Source organism: Notolepis coatsorum (assembly GCF_963971535.1).
Source record: "Notolepis coatsorum genome assembly, chromosome: 3".
Taxonomy (NCBI): Eukaryota; Metazoa; Chordata; class Actinopteri; order Aulopiformes; family Paralepididae; genus Notolepis; species Notolepis coatsorum.
Genome location: NC_140167.1, coordinates 18,538,662 through 18,561,116, shown reverse-complemented (window position 1 = coordinate 18,561,116; position 22,455 = coordinate 18,538,662). Strand labels below are relative to the sequence as shown.

The 22,455-nt window shown below is 44.1% G+C and overlaps 1 protein-coding gene across 6 annotated transcripts in view; it reads left to right on the top strand.

Annotated features, from left to right (window-relative positions):
- Nucleotides 1-22,455, top strand: part of larp1b (La ribonucleoprotein 1B) — a 74,916-nt gene that overhangs the window by 43,735 nt on the left and 8,726 nt on the right. For 4 of the 6 annotated variants that reach the window (XM_084310664.1, XM_084310667.1, XM_084310665.1 and 1 more), the window contains 5 exons: nt 5,607-5,721; nt 7,611-7,786; nt 10,681-10,787; nt 13,322-13,482; nt 16,510-16,654. In XM_084310664.1, the coding sequence (XP_084166790.1) occupies nt 5,607-5,721; nt 7,611-7,786; nt 10,681-10,787; nt 13,322-13,482; nt 16,510-16,654 (704 nt within the window). The remainder of the gene's footprint in view (nt 1-5,606; nt 5,722-7,610; nt 7,787-10,680; nt 10,788-13,321; nt 13,483-16,509; nt 16,655-22,455) is intronic. The other 2 variants (XM_084310666.1, XM_084310663.1) reach the window with 1 other exon arrangement.

Genomic DNA, 22,455 nt, shown 5'->3' with positions numbered 1-22,455 from the left:
GTTTTTAAGGATTCCCTCCACGTGTGTTTTTTAAGAAATTTTGTATATTGAATAACAATTTGTTTGGTTGTGGTCCCCCCCCCCCCCCCCCCACGTCTTCCCCCAAGCCGCTTAAATTTTTTTATTTTCCCACAAACGGTTCACTATAAATTTGTTTCACCCAAACACAACACTTCTTCTTGGCTTACTTAGCTTACAATCTTGTTATGATTAAGAGATTCGCTGAAAAAGATAATTGATTTTGTGCATAGATCACTAGATGTATCAACTTTTTTTTAAAGTTTCACATTAGCATTTCATGTTAGCATTTGCTGGATGACAGTGTGGCCAATAATGATAAATTCCCAGGATTATCTACGTCACACTATTTGCGTCCTCAGATTTTGTGGTAGTACAGAGAAGCCCCCCCCCCATTCAGTGGAATAATGTGAAAAGGGCGCTCTGGTGATAAAGTTCTGCACAAATAACAATCTGTCCTGCCTCCAAGAAAAGTTAACAGTAGAAAGAACATGTTTTTGAGTAGAGGGGACCTTTTTAAGGCCTGCACAAGATCCCACCATCTCTGGGCCTGTATGCATAAAGGAGTACTGATCTAGGATTAGTGCTCAGGTCACATGACCACCATAGAACTTAAACTGGTCTCAAATCAGCACCCCTGTTGTAAGACACTTTAGACATACAGTCGAGTCCCTGTACTCCCAGACACTTCATTCCTCAAATACAGTGAATGTCCTGGAATCTGTCTGCGGGACAAGAGGGTACAGAGACATTAACGGTTTGGGGCCTCTTAGCAGTTTTCGCAGACAGGCCTGAAATAGTAGTATAATCACAATCATAATCAGAAAGGTCTTTATTGCCAAGTAGTTTTCACATACAAGGAATTTTATTTGGTCGTTTTCGGTGTGACATTAACGGACGGATAATAAGATAAAAAGGTGGAATAAAATAAAATGGAACATAAACTAAATTAAAATAGAAGCACAACAGAATATAGTATAATTTATATAGTAAAAATAGGTATTTAGTAGTATTTATTCCAAATTTTCACTAACATTTGCAAACATCTTGTTTGCAGTGGGCCATTCTTGTCACCGACCCCCCCCCCCCCCCCCCCCCAACAAATAACTTTGACTGTGTGTGTATGGGAAACACTGGAACAACTTCACAGGCGGGTCTCGGTGGAATTGTGTTGCTAAGGAACCGCTCGCGACCCAAGTTCCCCCGTCACTGTGTTTGCCACTACATCGGCGGCTGCCCGGGATATCGCTCGTCGTCCACCTAGAATGTCTACTTCGCCGGGTTGAGAGTCAGACCGTCTGTGGCATAACATGTACCCTGGCGTTATCCACCCCTACCTCTCTGAACACAATCCAAGCTGGAGTCGGCAGGTGAAGGGCTGGACATATAGATAGACTCTCCGCTGAGATCCTTTTGCACGGGGGCCGCGCGTAAACATGTAGATACGGCCAGGAATAGAGCACACTTTAACACACACTTGATGAGCCCCCTCCACACTGGATACATGTGGGTCACATAGCTCCCTCGGGGGGGGTTGACCCCCTTTCCCCGTCTTGTCAGTCGACTGCGTGCGGCGAGCGATTTTATGTTACAGCGTTTGCTAAATGGACGTCATGATTTCTGGCGTCCCACAAACAAAAGGCTCTGAAGTGATCTGTGTCTCGGCAGCACTATTTTGAACATCCAATGTAAAAAAAAAATATATATATATATATATATAATATTCATACTAACAATCTCGCCCAAGGACTGCGGTTGAAAATCAGCCAGCTGGCTGACCTAGAGCTGGCACATTTACAAGGTGTTTTCTGCTCTATAAAATGGTGTGCAGGACAACAAGAGAGGCCTCTAAACGATAGGCGCTGTAGGTGGGAGAGCGATTAATCAAATGATTAATTCTAATCTAAACGGACGGGGCTGACGCTTCGCTCCGTCGACCTTCATCAGAACCAGGGTGTCGTCGTTTGCAGGCGTTGTCCCTGTGACGAAAAATGTAATTAATACAAATTTCAAACCCCGTCTCGTCATGTTCCTGCTTGTGTGTTTATGGAACAGCAGGGGGAGGAGGATGAGGAAGAGGATGGAGAGAGGAAGAGTGCCGGGTCAGAGACGGCTAGATAATGGATAGCGTGAGAAAGAACCACCTGTTGAGACTTGATAACGAGTAGCCAGCTCAGCAGCCCCCGCCCCCCCGACACACACACAAACACACCTCTCCTCCATGACCAGTCAGAAACACGGTGGGCAAAGGCTCATGACCAGTCAGAAACACGGTGGGCAAAGGCTCATGACCAGTCAGAGACACGGTGGGCAAAGGCTCATGACCAGTCAGAGACACGGTGGGCAAAGGCTCATGACCAGTCAGAAACACGGTGGGCAAAGGCTCAGGAGGACAATGAATAAATCGTGTCATTAATCATTCTTATAAGACCACTAGTCTATTTAGGGGTAGTGATCCCACCTTAACCCCTCTTTTGGTCATCTTTATTCAGCGTGGTCACCAGTCAGCACCATGTAATAATGATTAGTGGTCAACGACTAGGTCTGCTGATATATATGAGAAATGTCACACCTGAGCACATACAGCATCAAGGCCACCTGCCCCCCCCCCCCCCCCCCCCCCAATCCTCACTTCTGACACTGCCGTCTGAAGTTCAAAGTCCTCTTTCTAGATAAAGCATGTGCGTCGTCACATCTGCTGTTTGTCACACATGCCTGCCCGCCTGTCCATAATGCTTCCAAGTTGTGTCACGAGTCCATTCGCGTGTGCCTTCCTCGCAGCCCGGACGCGTCAGACCCCCTGGAGAGAGGCCGCGCGGGCCAGGGTGCCTTCCGGGGGCGTGGCGTGTCCGGCTTCCGTCCGTGGTGGAATTCATGCGGTTCCAAACGGGGTGCAATAGGGGCTGGGTTTCGTTTGAAACGCTTCGATCCTGGTGCCAGTAGTATCGATACCTGGAATTCTATACCGGTACCGAAACAATAAACTCTTTGCGATACCCTGCTTTGCAGAGTTATGTGCGTCGTGTGTGCTATTCGGTTGTTAAGTCGTGTTGTTAAGTATCGCCCTTCCAATAAACAGTTTCCGGGGGCCAAGCTTCCTGCGTTGGCTGAGGCTCTGGTCTTTTCAACATGTCTCGGTGTCCCGTGTTGTTTTAATAGATTGAGTCATAAAAACTGTTTGGGGTCTGTGCTCCTAGTATCTCCCGCTGTCTGAAGCGGAGCTTGGGGCCCCGGACATGAATATACGCCTGGCGTCGAGACGTAACAACCAAATGCGAGACAGTCGGAGGCTTTGTTAATTTCTGGGTTGGTTGAACAGAAGAAATGGCCAATAGCCGGCCTTATATCGTGCAACCAACGTGGTTATTGGCTCACTGACGCTGATGACATTTTGGGTATCGGAATTTGGTATCGAATGACTGTTTTCATCGATACACTATAGGTATAGAAAGTATACAATTTTGATACCCAGCCCTAGAATGCAATACAGATCTAGGAAATCCCAGGGTGTCCAGTAAGACATTATCACGATACTTGAGCCGCAGTACAAGTATGTCGGTCCTCTTATTATAGGCCCATATTATGAATGAGAATTACAACTTCAAACCTATACATCACTGATGTCGGACAAAGCCCACTCGCAATCAATAAAATGTTCAAACTCTGGGCGGCTACGTGGCGTAGTGGGCAAGGCACTCGCCACGAAATGCTGGAGAAGCTGGGCTCGTCAGTTCGAGCCCAGCGCTCCACATTTGCTTTCAGTTTAGCTGGTCGTCCGTACTAATACACATTGGCCGTATTAGGGGGTGGGAAACTGATGGGTGGGGATCGGGCGTTGTGGACAGCGACTCCTACAGGTCGGTTGGTGCGCCTGCGCAGTAGAATCAGGAAGTGTCGGGGGCAGCGTGAGCCTCCCACGCGTTACTCCTCGCCACTGAGAGATCGAGCTGCGCAGGTGAAAAGATGCGACTGCTGTTACCTCAAGTACCGGAGGGGACTTGTGCTATGTATGACTTAGTCCACATTGCAGCCGGCTTGTGGGAGGCAAGAAACAGCGTCCGTGACAGGGGAGGGTTGAATTGGATGATATACGAAATTGGGATGGGAGAAAATATAGAAAATGGGAGAAAAAGTGGATAAAAAAAAATTAAAAATTATTTACCGTAATTTTCGCACTATAAGCCGCACCTGAATATAAGCCGCAGCTTATATAAATTGAATGATGTGTACATATATAAGCCACAGGTGTTTTAATGTTTAATTACCATATGTAAGGGTTCGTGCACAGAGGGGATTGTCGGGAAAGAGATGGCTGTTTGAGGAAGCTCCCATTTATTAACATTTTTGTTTAAACGGTAACGGTAGCTAGGTACTAACACCAGCTCACAGAACGATAGCCACACTAGTTAGCCAGCCAGGTACCAACGCCAGCTCACAGAACGATAGCCACACTAGTTAGCCAGCCAGGTACCAACGCCAGCTCACAGAACGATAGCCACGCTAGTTAGTGCCAGCTAGGTACCAACGCCAGCTCACAGAACGATAGCCACGCTAGTTAGCCAGCTAGGTACCAACGCCAGCTCACAGAACGATAGCCACGCTAGTTAGCCAGCCAGGTACCAACGCCAGCTCACAGAACGATAGCCATGCTAGTTAGCCAGCTAGGTACCAACGCCAGCTCACAGAACTATAGCCACGCTAGTTAGCCAGCTCCAGCTAGGTACTAATGCCAGCTCACAGAACGATAGCCACGCTAGTTAGCCAGCTAGGTACCAACGCCAGCTCACAGAACGATAGCCATGCTAGTTAGCCAGCTAGGTACCAACGCCAGCTCACAGAACGATAGCCATGCTAGTTAGCCAGCTAGGTACCAACGCCAGCTCACAGAACGATAGCCACGCTAGTTAGCCAGCCAGGTACCAACGCCAGCTCACAGAACGATAGCCAGTTAGCCAGCACCTGCGAAATCTAATGCCAAACTGATGATATCAGGAGCCATCAGTAGCTAGATAACATTAGACAACGCCTCATGCATTAATAAACTAAAGTGAATAGTTCGTTGACTGGGTCATTTTGTTTAATGCTTCAGTTATGTTGAAAGAGGAGCTCTGAGCTGCTCATATACTAGACTCTTGCCGTAATGGTTTGTTGACGTGGGTCTGTGAGGGGGAGGAGGAGGGGCAAGGCGTGCACTTCTGCAGCAGATTTAGGAGTCTGATCTGATGGTCACAGAGCTGAGGGAGCGAGCCCAGTTAGCTGTAAAAATCCATAGATTAGCCGCACCGTTATATAAGCCGCAGGGTCGAAAAATGGGGGGAAAAGCCGCGGCTTATAGTCCGAAAATTACGGTAATTTTATTACAAATTCATGAAATGATATCACAACGACAAAACTTCTCAGAAAACAAGCGAGTGTGACGCATGAGATGTTCGCATGGCATTTTAGTCAAATGTGGATATTTTGTATCAGGGAATGACTTGTAACCCACGTGTCAAAAAGAGCAGTGGAGAACCTTCATGAAGGTTTGATTTAACTGCGAGCTCTCTTCACTCACATGTGGACCCGGTGTGCCTTGGTTTGTACCCCAGCAGGAGGTGGAGAACTTTAAGAAGCTGAGTGTCATCAGTCAAGACGAGTTTGAGACCCTCACTCCCAAAGTGCCCGTTGATCCAATCCAGGAAGTCCCGCTTCCTCCCATGCCAGGTTTGTTTGACCCATTAATCCTCCCATTAACAGTTACATCGACTCACATTAACGCTAATTAAAACGTACGTTTTGGATACTATAACCGTCGTACCCTTGTACATTTAACGCACAGTAGGGCTGGGCGATACGGCCTCTAAATTCTGTTTTTCGGTGGACTTGAAAGGGCTTTGGCTTCACCTCATAGTTCCAGAGAATAATTTGGAGACCCATGTCTGTTTTTCGGTGGACTTGAAAGGGCTTTGGCAGTCGCACGTTATGTGATTTTCTGCTGCTAGGGGGTCTCTCAATCAAAACGATAACAAAAGATGGGAGTTTGACGTTGTGAAGTGCCGTGGGATCATGGAAGTTGTTGTCTTCATTGTTAAACAAACAATACACTGAACTTTTCTTTGCTTTTAGCTAGATGGAGAATTCAAATTAGCACTGGCAGACTGGGGTACATCACCCAAATCTGTATTAATCCTATCAAAATCTAGTGATCACGCCCCCTAAGGAGCCAATCAGCCAATCACATAAATTAGTTCATATTCGGTGCTGGGTGGGTGGGTAAAGGGGATATGATGCCATTGACAGGCGACCAAATGTGATGCAACATTACTTGCTTAAAATTGCCGTTTTTGCTGGGTTTGAATGTTGTCGGAAACATTTTGAGATAATGTAAGAACACAACTCAGCAAAATATATAGCACAGGTCTAGTAGTTTTTAGACTTTTTGATGAAGACATTTTACATATTATACCTTTTTAAGCATTACATTAAACTGTACGTGGTTGAGTCTCTACACAGTCCTCATTTCAAATCATCAGACGATCTTAAACGGCATCCACAGCAGAGAAACAAATGTTTAGACACTATATACACATTTTAAAACAAATCAATTTACAATTCATACTGTGTCAAAATTGTATCATCAGTACCACAAAAATAAGTGGAAATGAAGGAAGCGACCAAATAAAAAACAAAACATAGAAACACTGAGAGGTTTCAAGCACTTAACAAAGAAAAGCATCAATTTTGGATGATGAGGTGGCAGGCTTGAGCACAAGCATTAACATTATTTTTCACCGGATCAAATTTCACACACTTATTCATTTCATCAAGATCAATCAAATTAACTAGCAGGTGATGAATTAATTGGCACAGTTGCTGTGGATGTGTGTTGATATCCTTTACATCTACTGAAACTGACAGACTGACTGACTGACTGGGCCAATCAGGGAAAGCTGAGTAGCATTCTTCCTACGCAGAGAGTTGGACGACTGTCAAACATCTCAAGAGGAAGTAAACTATCCGGTGCTACCTACCGTAATTCCTCTAATAGTAACCCCGGCTTGTATTTGTTTCAACTGTAGCGGGTACCAGGCTTGTATTAGGAGGAGGCCTGTATAAGAGGGAGGCCTATATTTCAAACGGATCATAATGAATAAATCAACATTTTGTGTCAGTTTGAACCCAGTAAAATGTACTGGGTTCATTTATTGAAACCAAGTACTGTATGAAATAGTAAACAGTGCAATTACAGGTGGTCACTGGTCATTTCAACGTTTTCAAAGTGAAATCAAGTAACTAGCTCAGTATGCAGCTCAGTATATTAGTAACCCGGCTTGTATTAGGAGGCCGGCTTATAATTGCTTAGCTCAAGAGCGCACCCGGCCATTAATAGAGACCCGGCTTGTATTTGAGACCCGGTTACTATTAGAGGAATTACGCTATATTATATTATATTATATTATATTATATATAATATATTGTATTATATTATTATTTTACGTTAACATATTGAATAAATCCTTTATAATTAAGAACCAAAAATGGGTTGAAAAAGTAAAAAATGGGTTGAAAAAGTAAAATAATGTAATTAAATGAAGAGTTTGTGTACGTTACAGCCGTTACAGTGGGCGTGTCGGAGATGGCCCAGTCTCTGCCCACCACGGTGCCGGACTCTCCCACCGCCCATGAGCCCAAGACCCCGCGGACACCACGCACCCCCGGGCGCCAGGACCCCAACAAGACGCCACGCTTCTACCCCGTCATGAAGGAGAGCGGACACCTGGACGGACAGGTGAGGAGCGCCCAGGGCCCCGCTGACCCCAACCATTCCACGCCTCAACCACTGCGTCGCAGAGTGATCGCTATTCCAGCGCTTTGTTGCTTTTACTACTCCAGAAATGTGCTAGTTAGCGCCAGTGATATTGGTCTCACCGTGTTGTTTTCATTTACCCACCACGTTATTTCTGTGTGTGTGCGCGAGTGTGTTTGTGTTAGAGCCGTCCAAGACTAAAGACATTCTTAGTTGAGTAATAAGTCACAGATTTGATCGACTAATTGATTAGGTGATTTTATTGCCAAATCTGTCAAATTGTCAAATTAGTGTCATAATACACAAAGCTTTCAAATGTGAACAAATTCATGAGATCAATGTCATCGGTTGTCGTCGGAGATTAACATTGGCTAACTGTGCTAACAGGTGATTAATGAATTGCTACAGTTGCTGTGGATGTTTTTGATATCCGTTACACCTACTGACAACTGACAGACCCATTTGCGTTCCACTGTCAAACATCTCAAGAGGAAGTAAACTATCCGGTGCTATCTATACTCATATTATTTTCCCTTAACACTTTCCCGGCCACTTGGATGCGTCTAATATCACTCTAGACGGCCAGCATATCAAAACAGACTTGCGTAGTTCGTGAGGCTGTTTGGAGAGCTAAATCTATACTTTATAGTATTGCTATCTGTCCATTCTCAGGCCCTTGTTACACGCAGTGTTTTTGTGCTAGTTTTTATACGTTTTTGAATACGTTTGCTGTCCCTTTTACACAGAAATGCGTTTTTTGGCGGATACGTTGTGGCTCTACTGAAAACGCTAAATTGTGTTTTCCGTTTTGGAGTAGCGCCAAAACTCAGCCGTGTAATCTGCGCGGAGCCGTTGTTGCTCAACGCCCATGCGCAGTAGACTGTCAGACTGCAGTGTAACCTACAGCCCGCGCGCAGCACCATGTATATCCCTCCTGTCTGGCTGTCTGTCTCGAGCCCGGCGGGGGAGCAGCACCGAGCAGCGGCCGAGGAGCAGCCCGCGCGCAGCACCGTGTATCTCTCCAGTCTGGGCTGTCTGTCTGTCTGTCTCGAGCAGCACCGAGCAGCAGCAGCCCCGCCCCGCCTCATCTCTCCTGCCTCGAGCAGCACCGAGCATAATGCCATAACGTTATGAATGCCCGAAATAACATAGCATTACAAAGTACAGTTGACAGCTGGGCTGTGTTAATGTTACAATGTACAGTCCCGCAAAATAACGTTATGAATGCGCGAAATAACATAACATTACAAAGTACAGTTGACAGCTGGGCTGTGTTAACGTTACAATGTACAGTCGCGCGAAATAATGTTATGAATGCCCGAAAACATTTGTGATGTCACAGTATGATGTCATAATCAAACATTCTAGAACATTTGTGTATCTATTCAACAATGCTCTCACAGCTGAGTGTGGACGACAGTGGGGACGAGGGAGAGTAACTACCTCACCGCGCATGCTCAGTGCTGAATTCGAGACGAGATCCGTTGTGGTCTGACCAAGCCTCGTTCTGACGAAACGAAAGCGCTCAAGGTGCAAAACGAGTGTCTAACTCGGCTACGAAACTCGGCTGCGAAACTCGGCTGCGAAACTCACCTGAAAAACGAAACGAAAAACAGCCTAGGTGTAACTCCAGCCTCATTGTCAATTGAGACCATAAACCGTCCCTTCAAAATGGCTTAAAGAAATAATTTTTTCATCAATACGTTCTCATTTTATAGCGTCTTGAATATAACCGTTATAAGGGATTTTGGCTAGGATATTTCCTGGAAGGCTGGATAAAGGGCTAATAGCTACTAACGTTATATCCAATGGCATTTCGGTTATACAGAAGCTACAGTTAAAACTCAAAGTGCATATGATCCGTACGATCCTCAACCATGAATGGATGAAAGGGGGGGGGGGGCGGGGACATCGTTTCTGATTATTGATTACCAATAACCGTGTTAGCCTCAGTAGCCACATTCATTGATTGGCTGGTTGAGTATGATAACAAGGCCTGATCAGCGTGTAATTTACGTGAAAAAGATCTTACCGTGAGCCGGTTGGATCCCCCAGACCATTTCCCAGTTATCCATTGCCATCTGGTAGATCGATATGTCCATTGGCTGATGATAAATTCCTCCAAAACAACCTTGCCACGGACATGTCCGTGGTTGGTCCTCAACCGGTGGATTCGAAACACTGATTTATCCGTGGCCCGTCCCGAATGTGTTAACATATTGAATCAATAATATTTGTATTATCTTTTTATAAATAACAACCGAAAATTAGTTGGAAAAAAGTTTTTAAGAAAAAATTGTTTGCATTGCAATTACATTTTCCTTTTTTTAATTCATAAATAAACGTTATTTTAATTCGAAGTGTTATGTTTAGATCTACACGTAACCTACCGGTATATTTGAAACCAGCCCGTCGTGTTTTGCGGAACCTGATCGTTGCCCTTCGTAGTAGGGGTTATCAGTTAATTCCCCAAGAAATGTTGAATACACAAATGTCGCTGAGGGAACTGATTCACTCAGCATGAATGGACTATAGGTCAATAAAAAAAAGAAAAAAAGTTTTTAAATTTTTTATTTCGATTATAATCTATTCTAACATTTGAAAACCGATGCAGTTGAATCGTCACATTAGGATCGATGCATTTCGATGCATCGATACACCCCTACTTCGTAGTATTATAATAATAATAAGCAAAGCATGACTTGTGTACCTTCCGTTCGTTTTGCATACATAATTCAAACGTGAGCCTGCATTTATTAAAAAACAAGTAAAAAGAAAACGAGTACAACACTCGTCTGTTACGTATTTTGCATCACTTACTTGGACGCCTTCTTCAGTGAGAGGCTGGCTTTGATTCTTGTGTTTCCTTCTGTCAGACGCCCAGGAAGAAGAAGACTCGTCACAGCTCCAACCCTCCTCAGGAGTGCCACATCGGCTGGGTGATGGACTCACGCGAGCACCGGCCACGCTCCACCTCCATCAGGTGCTGCTGCGCTCCTTTATTTCTGTGTGTGTGGGGGGGGGGGGGGGTAGGCTTGATGTGACTTTGTCTGAAAATCGTAACTGTCATTAGGACTTGGTAAAACGTTAAATATTCAAACTGTAATGATGTCCTCCAAAATTGGAAGGCACTTAGCCCTTCTATTAATTTCACAGTCTGCTTTCCAGTGTCCCAGATTAATGTAGTCACACACTAAAGCACATTTGTGATAATATAATTGCGATTACTTAAAGTTTTAATTAATTTGAACAAATTCTATTTTTACATCAGACCCGTTCAAACTTGATTTTTGGGGGGAAAGTGACAGCCCTAATAAAGACTCGAAACCCTGTCCGTTTACCACCACCATACACTATTATAAATATCCTAATAAAAACGCACAACCCTGTCCGCCCCCCCCCCCTCCACACTATTATAAATATCCTAATTAAAACACACAACCTTATCCGCCCCCCCCCCCCTCCACACTATTATAAATATCCTAATTAAAACACACAACCTTGTCCGCCCCCCCTCCATACCATTATAAATATCCTAATAAAAACACAACCCTGTCTTCCCCCCCCCCTCCCACTATTATAAATATCCTAATAAAAACGCACAACCCTGTCCGCCCCCCCCCCCCCTCCACACTATTATAAATATCCTAATTAAAACACACAACCTTATCCGCCCCCCCCCTCCACACTATTATAAATATCCTAATTAAAACACACAACCTTGTCCGCCCCCCCCCCCCCCCCTCCATACTATTATAAATATCCTAATAAAAACACACAACCCCCCCCCCCCTCCCACTATTATAAATATCCTAATAAAGACACACAACCCTGTCCGTCCCTTCCCCCCTTATTATAAATACCCTAAGCACAGGAAGATTACCTTTGTGCCCTCTAGCAACATGACTAGTACATTAAAAATTTTAAAAAGCCACAGCGATATTTTACAGACTGTCTTCTAACTGGAAAGGAACCTCTGAGCAGTGGGTGTGTACCTGCCAGGGTGGCTTTTAGACAAACCTACCAGGCACAACCCCTAATGCAGGGGTCGCCAATTAGGTTTGCCCACGGGCCAAATTTTCCCCAAGCCATTGTGTGGCGGGCCAATGATAAGTGAACATTTCTTAACTGTAAAAAAAAAACGACATATACATGTTTGCACTGTCTTTTTTCTATTATAAAGTGCCTCTCACACAGTGCATTACACATGAACAGATCAGTCATTTGATTTTAATGCAGGTGCTCGCATTATAAATCGAATTTACGATGAATTGAAAATGGGGGACCCTGATGTAAACGAGACGAAAGTCTTTCTCTGGTCTGCATCCCCTTAACAATTGTATGTATTGAGCTGTACTGTACTGTACCCATTCTGCAATCTGTTAATAAAGTTTTCATTCATTCATTCATTTCATCAGTAGGGTGCATTTGATTTTAAGCACCACGGCGGGTGTATTATACATCGAATGTATTATTATTATTAAAACACAACACTCACCGGCATAATGCAGGCAGCCCTGCACTGGACTTATTGTTTCTGCTTCGGTCCTCAAAAATCCATGCTAATAACATGTTAAATGTCCGCTCGCGTTGAATGCCCACCCAACTTGAACACAGTTGCTTGCTCGTGTTGCCATGTCAACAAGCGAGAGTCACCGGTTGCTTATTGCGAGAGTTACCTGTTGCGATAAACCCGTATTTTAAGAATGACTCCTGTTTATTAAAAATAAGCTTTATAGGTCGTAGGCTCCTCTTCTGGCTCATCATATTTCCCCGTTGCAAAAAAGTTATTCAAAGACGTTTGTTTTGTTTTTGCAAACGTTCGCTCGCGGCATCCCAAACGCGGAAGTGAAAGTGAAATTCCATTGGTTCTCCCAGTCCATGTGACCATTTCTAGCATTTCAATTGGCTATAGTGACAGCCATAGATATGATGAATAGATAGATACAGCTTCAAAAGACACTCTGGCGTCAAGACGAGTGAATATTTCCTGCGCGTAAAATAAACATCATATTCTCAAAATAACCTGACGGGCCAGAAATTATTGCTGGCGGGCCCATTTTGGCCCGCGGGCCGCCTATTGCCGATCCCTGCCCTAATGCATCAGTGTTGACTGGAAGCAGTAGTCATTTCTAACCTTTTGCTAAGAGGTACATGTGGAAATCTAGGGGTATACCGGTAATCATCTATGCTATTAGCATAATTCTTTAAGGCTCATTTTCATTGTTTACGATAAAATGTGTTTTTCTGAGCCAAACCTAGCTGTGTAGTGTATATATATATATTCATATATATATATGAAAGCTCTGTAGTATGAATACATTTTAACACATAAAGAATTGAAAATCAATTGTGACCTTAGAATCTAAATTTGTATCGAGTCTGAAGTACATGTGGAAAACACTGAACACTCACTGTCTCCTTCCATCCCTCTCTCTCTCCTCCCTCTCCCCTTCCCTTCCTCTCTTTCTCTCTCTCACCTCCCTCCCCTTCCCTTCTCGATCTCTCTCTCTACAGCAGCTCCAATGCTTCTCCATCAGAGGGAGCCCCTCTGACTGGGAGCTATGGCTGCACCCCTCAGTCTCTGCCCAAGTTCTGGCACCCATCCCACGAGCTGCTCAGGGACAACGGCTTCACTCAGCAGGGCTACCACAAGTACCGCCGGCGATGCCTTAATGGTACACAGCCAACTCTCAAACACCACGCACACGCACACACACACACACACACACACACACACTGTGGGGACATTCCCTAGACTTAAATGAATTCCAGAACGAATTACCCTAACCTAAACCATAACAACTACATACCTTATCCTAACCATAGTCTAACCGTAACCTAACTATAACCCCTAACCCCTAACCCCAAAATAGCTCGGTACTGGTCAATATCCCCACAGCAACAAAAATAAATCTTGAAAGAAAAGGCCACACCCACTTTTTATTTAAAACTGTTATTATTATTATTATTTTTATTACTTTATTTATTGTCAAAGGACCCTCATTTTCAATGTCGTTGAGACTTAGACATTTCAATGGATACATTTTTTATAATATTATAATAATAAATAATAACAAGTGCCCCACAGCAATTAGCACAAAATTAACAAACAAAAATGAAATCAGCATACAGTCGACAGAATAAAAACTGCAGACATAAGAATAGGTATAAAAGACAATAAAAGTAGTGCAAGGTAGAACGTGCAGGCATAAGAATAGCCATAAAATAAGTACAATAAGTACAGTGTTGCTCGAAGGCATGTGAACCCCCCCCCCCCCCCTCCGAACAGCCAGTCCCCAAACACCCCACACATCAATCCCCACCACATCCCCATCCAAGACACACCCCTTGATGAAGAATGTCATGACCGAAGGAAAACACAAACGGCCTGCGTGCCACTCACACTGCCATGCACAGCGACATATGTCTAGAAATGTGTGCCAAAGTTCAAGTTACTTCTTGTTTTATGATGAAGTCACTCACATTGGGACTTACTGTCAAAATGACTCATGCACAACAAGTCTACACAGGGACTACTACTGTGATCTGATCACGCCAGCCAACCTGCACAAACCATGTGTACCATGAACACATTTTGATACGCTGTAAATATTATTGCTGTAAAATATCTGTAAAATATTTGTTGGAATTGTTACATTTACATCCCTTCTTGGGTATATTTTGGGGAATGTAAAAATATATATATAATAATAATATATATTTTTAATATAGTTATTTCTTGATTGATGATGTATATTAATTGACTGATTGACAGTGACTTGAAGTTTTAGCCTATACATTTTTTTAGCCTATACTATATATTGACAATGTAATAGAATAATATAATTATCTTCAAACCATATGAAGGCATGGTTGTAACATTGTCTATTAAATGTATTTATTTATTAATGGGAAATCCACCATCTACCACGCTTTTCTGAGGTAATCCATTGAGACCGACTTTATGGGCTCAAATAATCTTTGTTTGAGCAACGTAGAAAGATCCAAAGTAATTTGATTCAAACATAATGCCTTACAGCTCAGAAGAAAGTGTACCCGTATCAAACTAAAGTCACCATGGGTTACTGTCATAGTCGGTGCAGGAGTTGTTCCACTACCAGAGGTTAGACTAGGACAGGAGCTGTAACTCTACAGGAGGTTAGGACAGGAGCTGTAACTCTACAGGAGGTTAGGACAGGAGCTGTAACTACAGGAGGTTAGGACAGGAGCTGTAACTACAGGAGGTTAGGACAGGAGCTGTAACTCTACAGGAGGTTAGGACAGGAGCTGTAACTACAGGAGGTTAGGACAGGAGCTGTAACTACAGGAGGTTAGGACAGGAGCTGTAACTCTACAGGAGGTTAGGACAGGAGCTGTAACTCTACAGGAGGTTAGGACAGGAGCTGTAACTACAGGAGGTTAGGACAGGAGCTGTAACTACAGGAGGTTAGGACAGGAGCTGTAACTCTACAGGAGGTTAGGACAGGAGCTGTAACTACAGGAGGTTAGGACAGGAGTTGTAACTCTACAGGAGGTTAGGACAGGAGCTGTAACTCTACAGGAGGTTAGGACAGGAGCTGTAACTCTACAGGAGGTTAGGACAGGAGCTGTAACTCTACAGGAGGTTAGGACAGGAGCTGTAACTACAGGAGGTTAGGACAGGAGTTGTAACTCTACAGGAGGTTAGGACAGGAGCTGTAACTCTACAGGAGGTTAGGACAGGAGCTGTAACTCTACAGGAGGTTAGGACAGGAGCTGTAACTCTACAGGAGGTTAGGACAGGAGCTGTAACTACAGGAGGTTAGGACAGGAGTTGTAACTCTACAGGAGGTTAGGACAGGAGCTGTAACTCTACAGGAGGTTAGGACAGGAGCTGTAACTCTACAGGAGGTTAGGACAGGAGCTGTAACTCTACAGGAGGTTAGGACAGGAGCTGTAACTCTACAGGAGGTTAGGACAGGAGTTGTAACTCTACAGGAGGTTAGGACAGGAGCTGTAACTCTACAGGAGGTTAGGACAGGAGCTGTAACTCTACAGGAGGTTAGGACAGGAGCTGTAACTCTACAGGAGGTTAGGACAGGAGCTGTAACTCTACAGGAGGTTAGGACAGGAGTTGTAACTACAGGAGGTTAGACTAGGACAGGAGTTGTTCAATTATTCACAGTTTATGAAGCAGCTCAAGGATATATATCCTGATGACATCATTAGAGTCTTGTCTCATGTGTTCAGCTTAAGGAGAGACTCATTCATATTCATAAATAAAAACTGAGCTGTGTGCAGTATTATAGAAACAACATATGTGAACGCTACCTGAGGGTGGACTTCAATCGCAGTACGCTCTCATGCTCCACGGCTACCAGTGTTGTCTCGCTGCAACAGCTTGCGCATTGCGCGATTTCTGTTTCAGTGGCACAAACAAGCACTTTTGGTGATTAAAAAAAAATAAAAATAAAAGATCCGAGCACCCTCAAAAACCACTCGAGTTCAGTTGAAACGGCGAGTACTCGAGTAATCCATTACTCACGCTCATCCCTAATGCAGAGGGACCTCATTTAAATCTAATGCTTGCCAGAGATGTCCTCATACTCTTTTCAGGATATAACTCATTCAGCGTGGGGGGGGGGGGCATGAAAATCGTCAAGAGTCTTGGTCGACTAAAACCGATAATGGGTGACGTCCCTAATGCAAAGTATCTCTTCCAGAGAGGAAACGGTTGGGCATCGGCCAGTCTCAGGAGATGAACACCCTGTTCCGGTTTTGGTCCTTCTTCCTGCGGGACAACTTCAACAGGAAGATGTACGAGGAGTTCAAGCAGTGTGCTGTAGATGACGCCAAAGATAACTACAGGTAATTCTCAATTTTTTTTGGTTTTTGCATGTGTATATAGTCAATTATTTTCTGTTCTGATCTATTTAGTTCTTTTCTACTTTATTTTGTTACATTTTACTTAATTTCATGATTTTCTACCAGGCTATTCTATTCTACTCTATAGAAATTAACTTTTGTTTGTTGTACCTGCTGCAAAATCTCTACTGAAATCCATGTCCTCAGAATAGAATTGAGTGACAATGACTCCAAAATGGTTAAATTGATGAATATTGTTATACACCCCAAAACGAACAAAAGAGCTCAAATAAAGCCTGGTCGTATGTATGGGAGTTTAGATATGACCTCATGTAGATTAATCATACAAGTTCTGAGAGCTTTTAAACTTGACATGCTGCTAGTCAGGACATCCCTCTTCATAATAGAAAGAAACTGGATGTAAATATCGTGATGCATGTAGGAAAAAGGCCCATTAACACATCCCTAAAATGAGTGGAAATGTAAAGAAACTTTAGTATCTATGCTGAATGTTCTAATTTACTTTGTAGTAACTGCCTGTGGATTGTCATAGAAACACCAGTGAGGGCTTGTTGGCCAGGTGTAGTTGTGAATCAGTAAATGTACTGGTACATAATGTTTAAGCTGCAGTGCAGAACGTCTACATATTAATTAATGTCGGTTACATTTGAGCTCTTGCCAAACGGGTTTACACAATACTGATGAAGCCAATCACCTCCAGGGGACTCTCTGTATTTATCAGTATACCAGAGTAGTGTTTGTCTGTTTACATCAACCAGCAATGTTAGTCTTTCAGAGCCCAGAGTGGAAGAGGAGAACAACAACAGTAGAGACGGAGTGAAATGGCAGAAAGACCTAAGAAGCGTCCAAAAGAAGTTTCTGGAGTGTGTAATAAAGAAACTCTGCGTTCAGAGGAAGGAATAAAGTTTAAAATAAAGAAAAGAAAAGCAATCGATGGAGACAACGACGACTCTCACTGCCAGTATTTGGAGACAAACTGTAGCTTTAATATATTGATACATTTAAAATATGGAGCGACTAGTCTGAGTACACAGAGTACAGGAGACCAGGCAGTGACTAGTCTGAGTACAGGAGACCAGACAGCGACTGTAGTCTGAGTACAGGAGACCAGGCAGCGACTGTAGTCGGAGTACACCGAGTACAAGAGACCAGGCAGCGACTGTAGTCGGAGTACACCGAGTACAAGAGACCAGGCAGCGACTGTCGTCTGAGTACACCGAGTACAAGAGACCAGGCAGCGACTGTCGTCTGAGTACACAGAGTACAAGAGACTCTCCTGGTGCACGAGGAGTGCTATGTTCTTGTCCCTGGACAAGACGGCGCAGTCAGGAAGCGCATCTGCGGGGGAAACGCCATTGGCGTCTTCTTTATCTTGAAGTCGCTGTCAAAGAAGACTAATTTTCTTGCGGTGCAAACCAACGTGTGAAAGGAATGGGGGAGAGTGGGTGCTGGCTTTTGGTGCCTGTTACAGCAGGTGAAGAGCGCTGGCAGGTGATTCATCATTTGGTCATCCTCAGACGGGTTCGCCAGCGGCGATTCCAGTCATCCCGATCCTCCATACATCCGGCCAGTTCCGTAGAGCTCTCCACACCTGCGTCCTTCCTCAGTATGTCCACGTATGTTGGCGTGGGACGTCCTCTTGGTCCGGCGCCCGTGTGTTGTCTCCCAGAGCACTAGCTTGCTAGTCGGAAATTCCTGGTGTCGGTGGCAGTGACCTGCAAGTTTCATCCTCCTGGATGCCACCTTGTCGCTAAGCCTTGGTAGTCCCCCGTACAGATGCTTGTTGGTTACCTGCTCGCTTTGGTCGATGTTCAGTACCACACGCAGCATTCTGGTATAGCATCCGTCCAGAGACTTCTGCAGGGTGGGCTTCAGGGTCCATGATTCTGGTGATTGGTGCGACGGTGCGTGTAGAATTCTCTGTTACAGCAGGTGAAGAGCGCTGGCAGGTGATTGGTGCGTGTAAAATTCTCTGTTACAGCAGGTGAAGAGCGCTGGCAGGTGATTGGTGCATGTCAAATTCTCTGTTACAGCAGGTGAAGAGCGCTGGCAGGTGATTGGTGCGTGTACAATTCTCTGTTACAGCAGGTGAAGAGCGCTGGCAGGTGATTGGTGCGTGTCAAATTCTCTGTTACAGCAGGTGAAGAGCGCTGGCAGGTGATTGGTGCGTGTCAAATTACCTCAGCGTGAGCACGAACGCACGAGCAAGGTCCAATAGTCAAAGCAAGACAGGAACAAGTGGAATTTGTTGGTACATTTAGTGATGCAACTCCCTTACCATGTGACACTGTCTGATTTATCACAACCACACCTTTTCAACAAGTTGGTGTATCTAGGACGATCCATGGCAGAGTTACTACAAAGTAAATGAGTACATTCAGCAGATGTTTTACATTTCCGCTTATCTTAGGGATGTGTTGATATGTGTATTTCCTGCACGCATCAAGATATTCACATCCAGTTTTTATATTAGGTAGAGGAATATCCTGACTAATGGCATGTCAATTCTGAAAGCTCTGTGCCTGTATTATTTATCTACATGAGTTCACATATGCTTCAACTCCCATACGGCCAGGCTTTATTTGAGCTCTTTTTTAAGAGTGTACAATTTGACCATTTTTGCAGTAAACAATTTTCATACAAGGATCCATTTCATATACGGGAGACCTCCAGAGATGAGGAAAAACGTGGCTGTGTTTAACCGTCGGTAGTGTGATAGTAAAGGGTTGATGCTTCTGAGCAACTCTGTTGTGCTTTTGCCCGGGGCCTTGAAAAACCTGCCAGGCCAACATTCTTGTCTTGTCATATGTAGGTGGTTCAACACTGGAGGAGTTTATTTGGGGTTGGGGGGGCGGGGGATGTTGTTCTAAGGTGTGTCATGTGAAGCAACACGGGTAACAACCAAACAGCTGTTAATAGAGAATGTGATGTGGGTGGGGACTTTGACGGGTGCTACAGGGTTTTTGGAGGATTACTCTGGTTGACTGGTGTGTGTTGACAAGCAAAAAGCTGCCACAGAAACTTCATCCCTTCTTTCTCTTCATCCCTTCCTCCGTTTTTGACATTTTGCAGTTTTAGCGATTTCTCAATACAAATTGAGCCATAGCTCCCCCGCCCACTTCGCATTCTCTATAGAGCTCACGTTCACCAAGTAAAGGAACGCGCCAACATTATGGGAAATGAGTATACGGTGTATAAGCGGATACGGACCACTAGCCTAGCTTAAAACTCAGGAAGAGGTGTTTTTGGCCAACGGCTAGGCTAGTGGTCCGTATCCGCTTCCATTCATTTGTGCTAAGCTAGGCTAGCTTGCAGCCGGACAGCTTTATACTGAACACACAGAGGAAATTGGTATGTATCTTCTTGTCTGACTCTGGAGAAGATGGTAAGCATATTTACCATAATGTTGGCATGTGCCTTTTAACCTCTTTAGCCTGATGACATCACGTCATAAATCCATGTCTACAGACTGTATAGATTAATGTTGTGTTTTTCCCCTCAAATGTAGCCAAGAGTAAAGACCCTAATCCTGTCAAAACAGCAGTCATACTGTATATTTTCAACAATACGTTTGTTTACCAATAGGTTAAAGTGTTATTAATGAAATATCAGTTCAGGAATTGTATTCATATGCAAGCGAATTTTGACCAGAAATACATCTGAGTGGCCATTTTGCTGTAGTCATTATGATGAAGGAAAGACGGGGCTTTCAATGGGCTTTTTTCGAACTACCCTACCCAGCTCAAGCCAGCTACTGTACAGCAAATGACTTGTGGAATAACTTTTTATTTTTCGGAATTATCTACCACACAACTGAACGTTATTGGCATAGATTGGAGCGCAGTTCGTTTGTCTACCTTCTGTGAACGTTTAGCAACAATCCGCGTTGCAAACCGATTCAAAATGGCGGAGCCATATCCATTATAAGAAAGGAAATTTCATTCACGGTTCTTGCTGTACGCCTGTTGATACTAAATCCAAATTGAACTGGAAAGCCCCCCCTGAACTTATTATTATTTTTTTGTACATTTTAAAGTTAAATGCATCAATCTGGTGCACTTTGAGAGCAAAATAAAGAGGCTAGATCTATGATGAACTTTGTGCTCAAAACACAAAATCGACTAGACTAGTGCTTCCCAATCCTCTCCTTGAAGCACCCCAGCCGTTCAATGTATTTTATTTTTTTATCTACTTTTTCCTCCCCATTTTTCTATTTTTCTACCGTCCACAATTTTGTATTGTCCAATTCTACCCTCCCCTGTCTCGAACGTTGTTAGGCCATGCCTCCCACTGGTCGGCTGCAATGTGGACGAAGCCTTGCATCACGTGTCCCCTCCGGTACTCAAGGAGGCAGCCGTCGCATCTTTTCACCTGCACAGCGCGATCTCTCAGCGGCGAGTGTCTGCGTGGGAGGGACACGCCGCCCTCGTCGCTTCCTGATTCTACTGCGCAGGCACACCAACCGACCTGTAGGAGTCGCTGTCCACAACGTCCGATCCCCACCCACCAGCTTCCCACCCCCTAATACTGCCAATTGTATTAGTATGAACGACCAGCCAAGCTGGTAGCAACGCCGAGAGCTGGGCTCGAACCCAGCATATCCTGCGTTGGTGGCGAGCGCCTTGCCCACTGCGCCACCTAGCCGCCCACCGTTCAATGTATTTGTTAAATTCCACCACCAGCACACCTGATTCAACTTAACAAGCCCTTTTATTAGTTGAATCAGGTGTGCTGGTGGTGGAATTTAACAAATACATGGAACGGCTGGGGTGTCTCGAGGAGAGGTTTGGGAACCACTGGACTAGAGCATACATTTGAGCCATCAAAGAAATGAAGCAAAAGCGGTTACCTGTGTTGAACTGGTTTATTTTTTAGAAAATAAAAAAATATAGTGGATTACTATTACGACTACTACCAATACTACTGATACATCCCTATTGGCAAAGTGGGCAAGGCGCTCGCCACTAACGCAGGAGATGCTGGGTTCGAGCCCAGCTCTCGGCGTTGCTTCCGGCTTGGCTGGTCGTTCATACTAATACAATTGGCAGTATTAGGGGGTGGGCTATTCTCTCGCCACTGAGAGATTGCGCTGAGCAGATGAAAAGATGAGACGGCTGCCTCCTCGTGTACCGGAGGGGACACGTGATGCAAGGCTTCGTCCACATTGCAGCTGACCAGTGGGAGGCATGGTCTAACAACGTTCGAGACAGGGGAGGGTAGAATTGGATCATACGAAATTGGGATGGGAGAAAAATAGAAAATGGGGAGAAAAAGTAGATAAAAAAAATAATACAAATAAAAGCAATTTGTAAAAGGAGGAAAGAAGTTCAAGGAGGGTCTCTGAACCCATGGCACACACTTTTGCTTTAGTTAGTATTTTATAATTAAATTTTTTTGGGTAATACAATTGCTTTACATTTTTTGTACTTTATTATTTATGTCTGTTTAACAGTGTTGTATTAATATTCAGGGATGATGTGGTTTGTATATGGGTGAATCAAAAGGCAAAGAGAAATTTAATATAAAAGAAATAGAAAGGGCGAAGGATAAGGGAAGAAAGAAGTTCAAGGAGGGTCTCTGGACCCATATCACACATGATTGCCTTAGTCAGTATTTAATCCTTTTGAGGAGTTTTTTTTTTTTGTATGCCTGTTTAAGGGCGGTATACAATCAGTCTTTGTATTAAGTACCTGGAAAAACAACTGTAGCAGAACCGTACAACTAACCATGCTACCCATGTAACCATTTATGTTCACTGCATTCTTTCTTATTGTGTTGTTAGT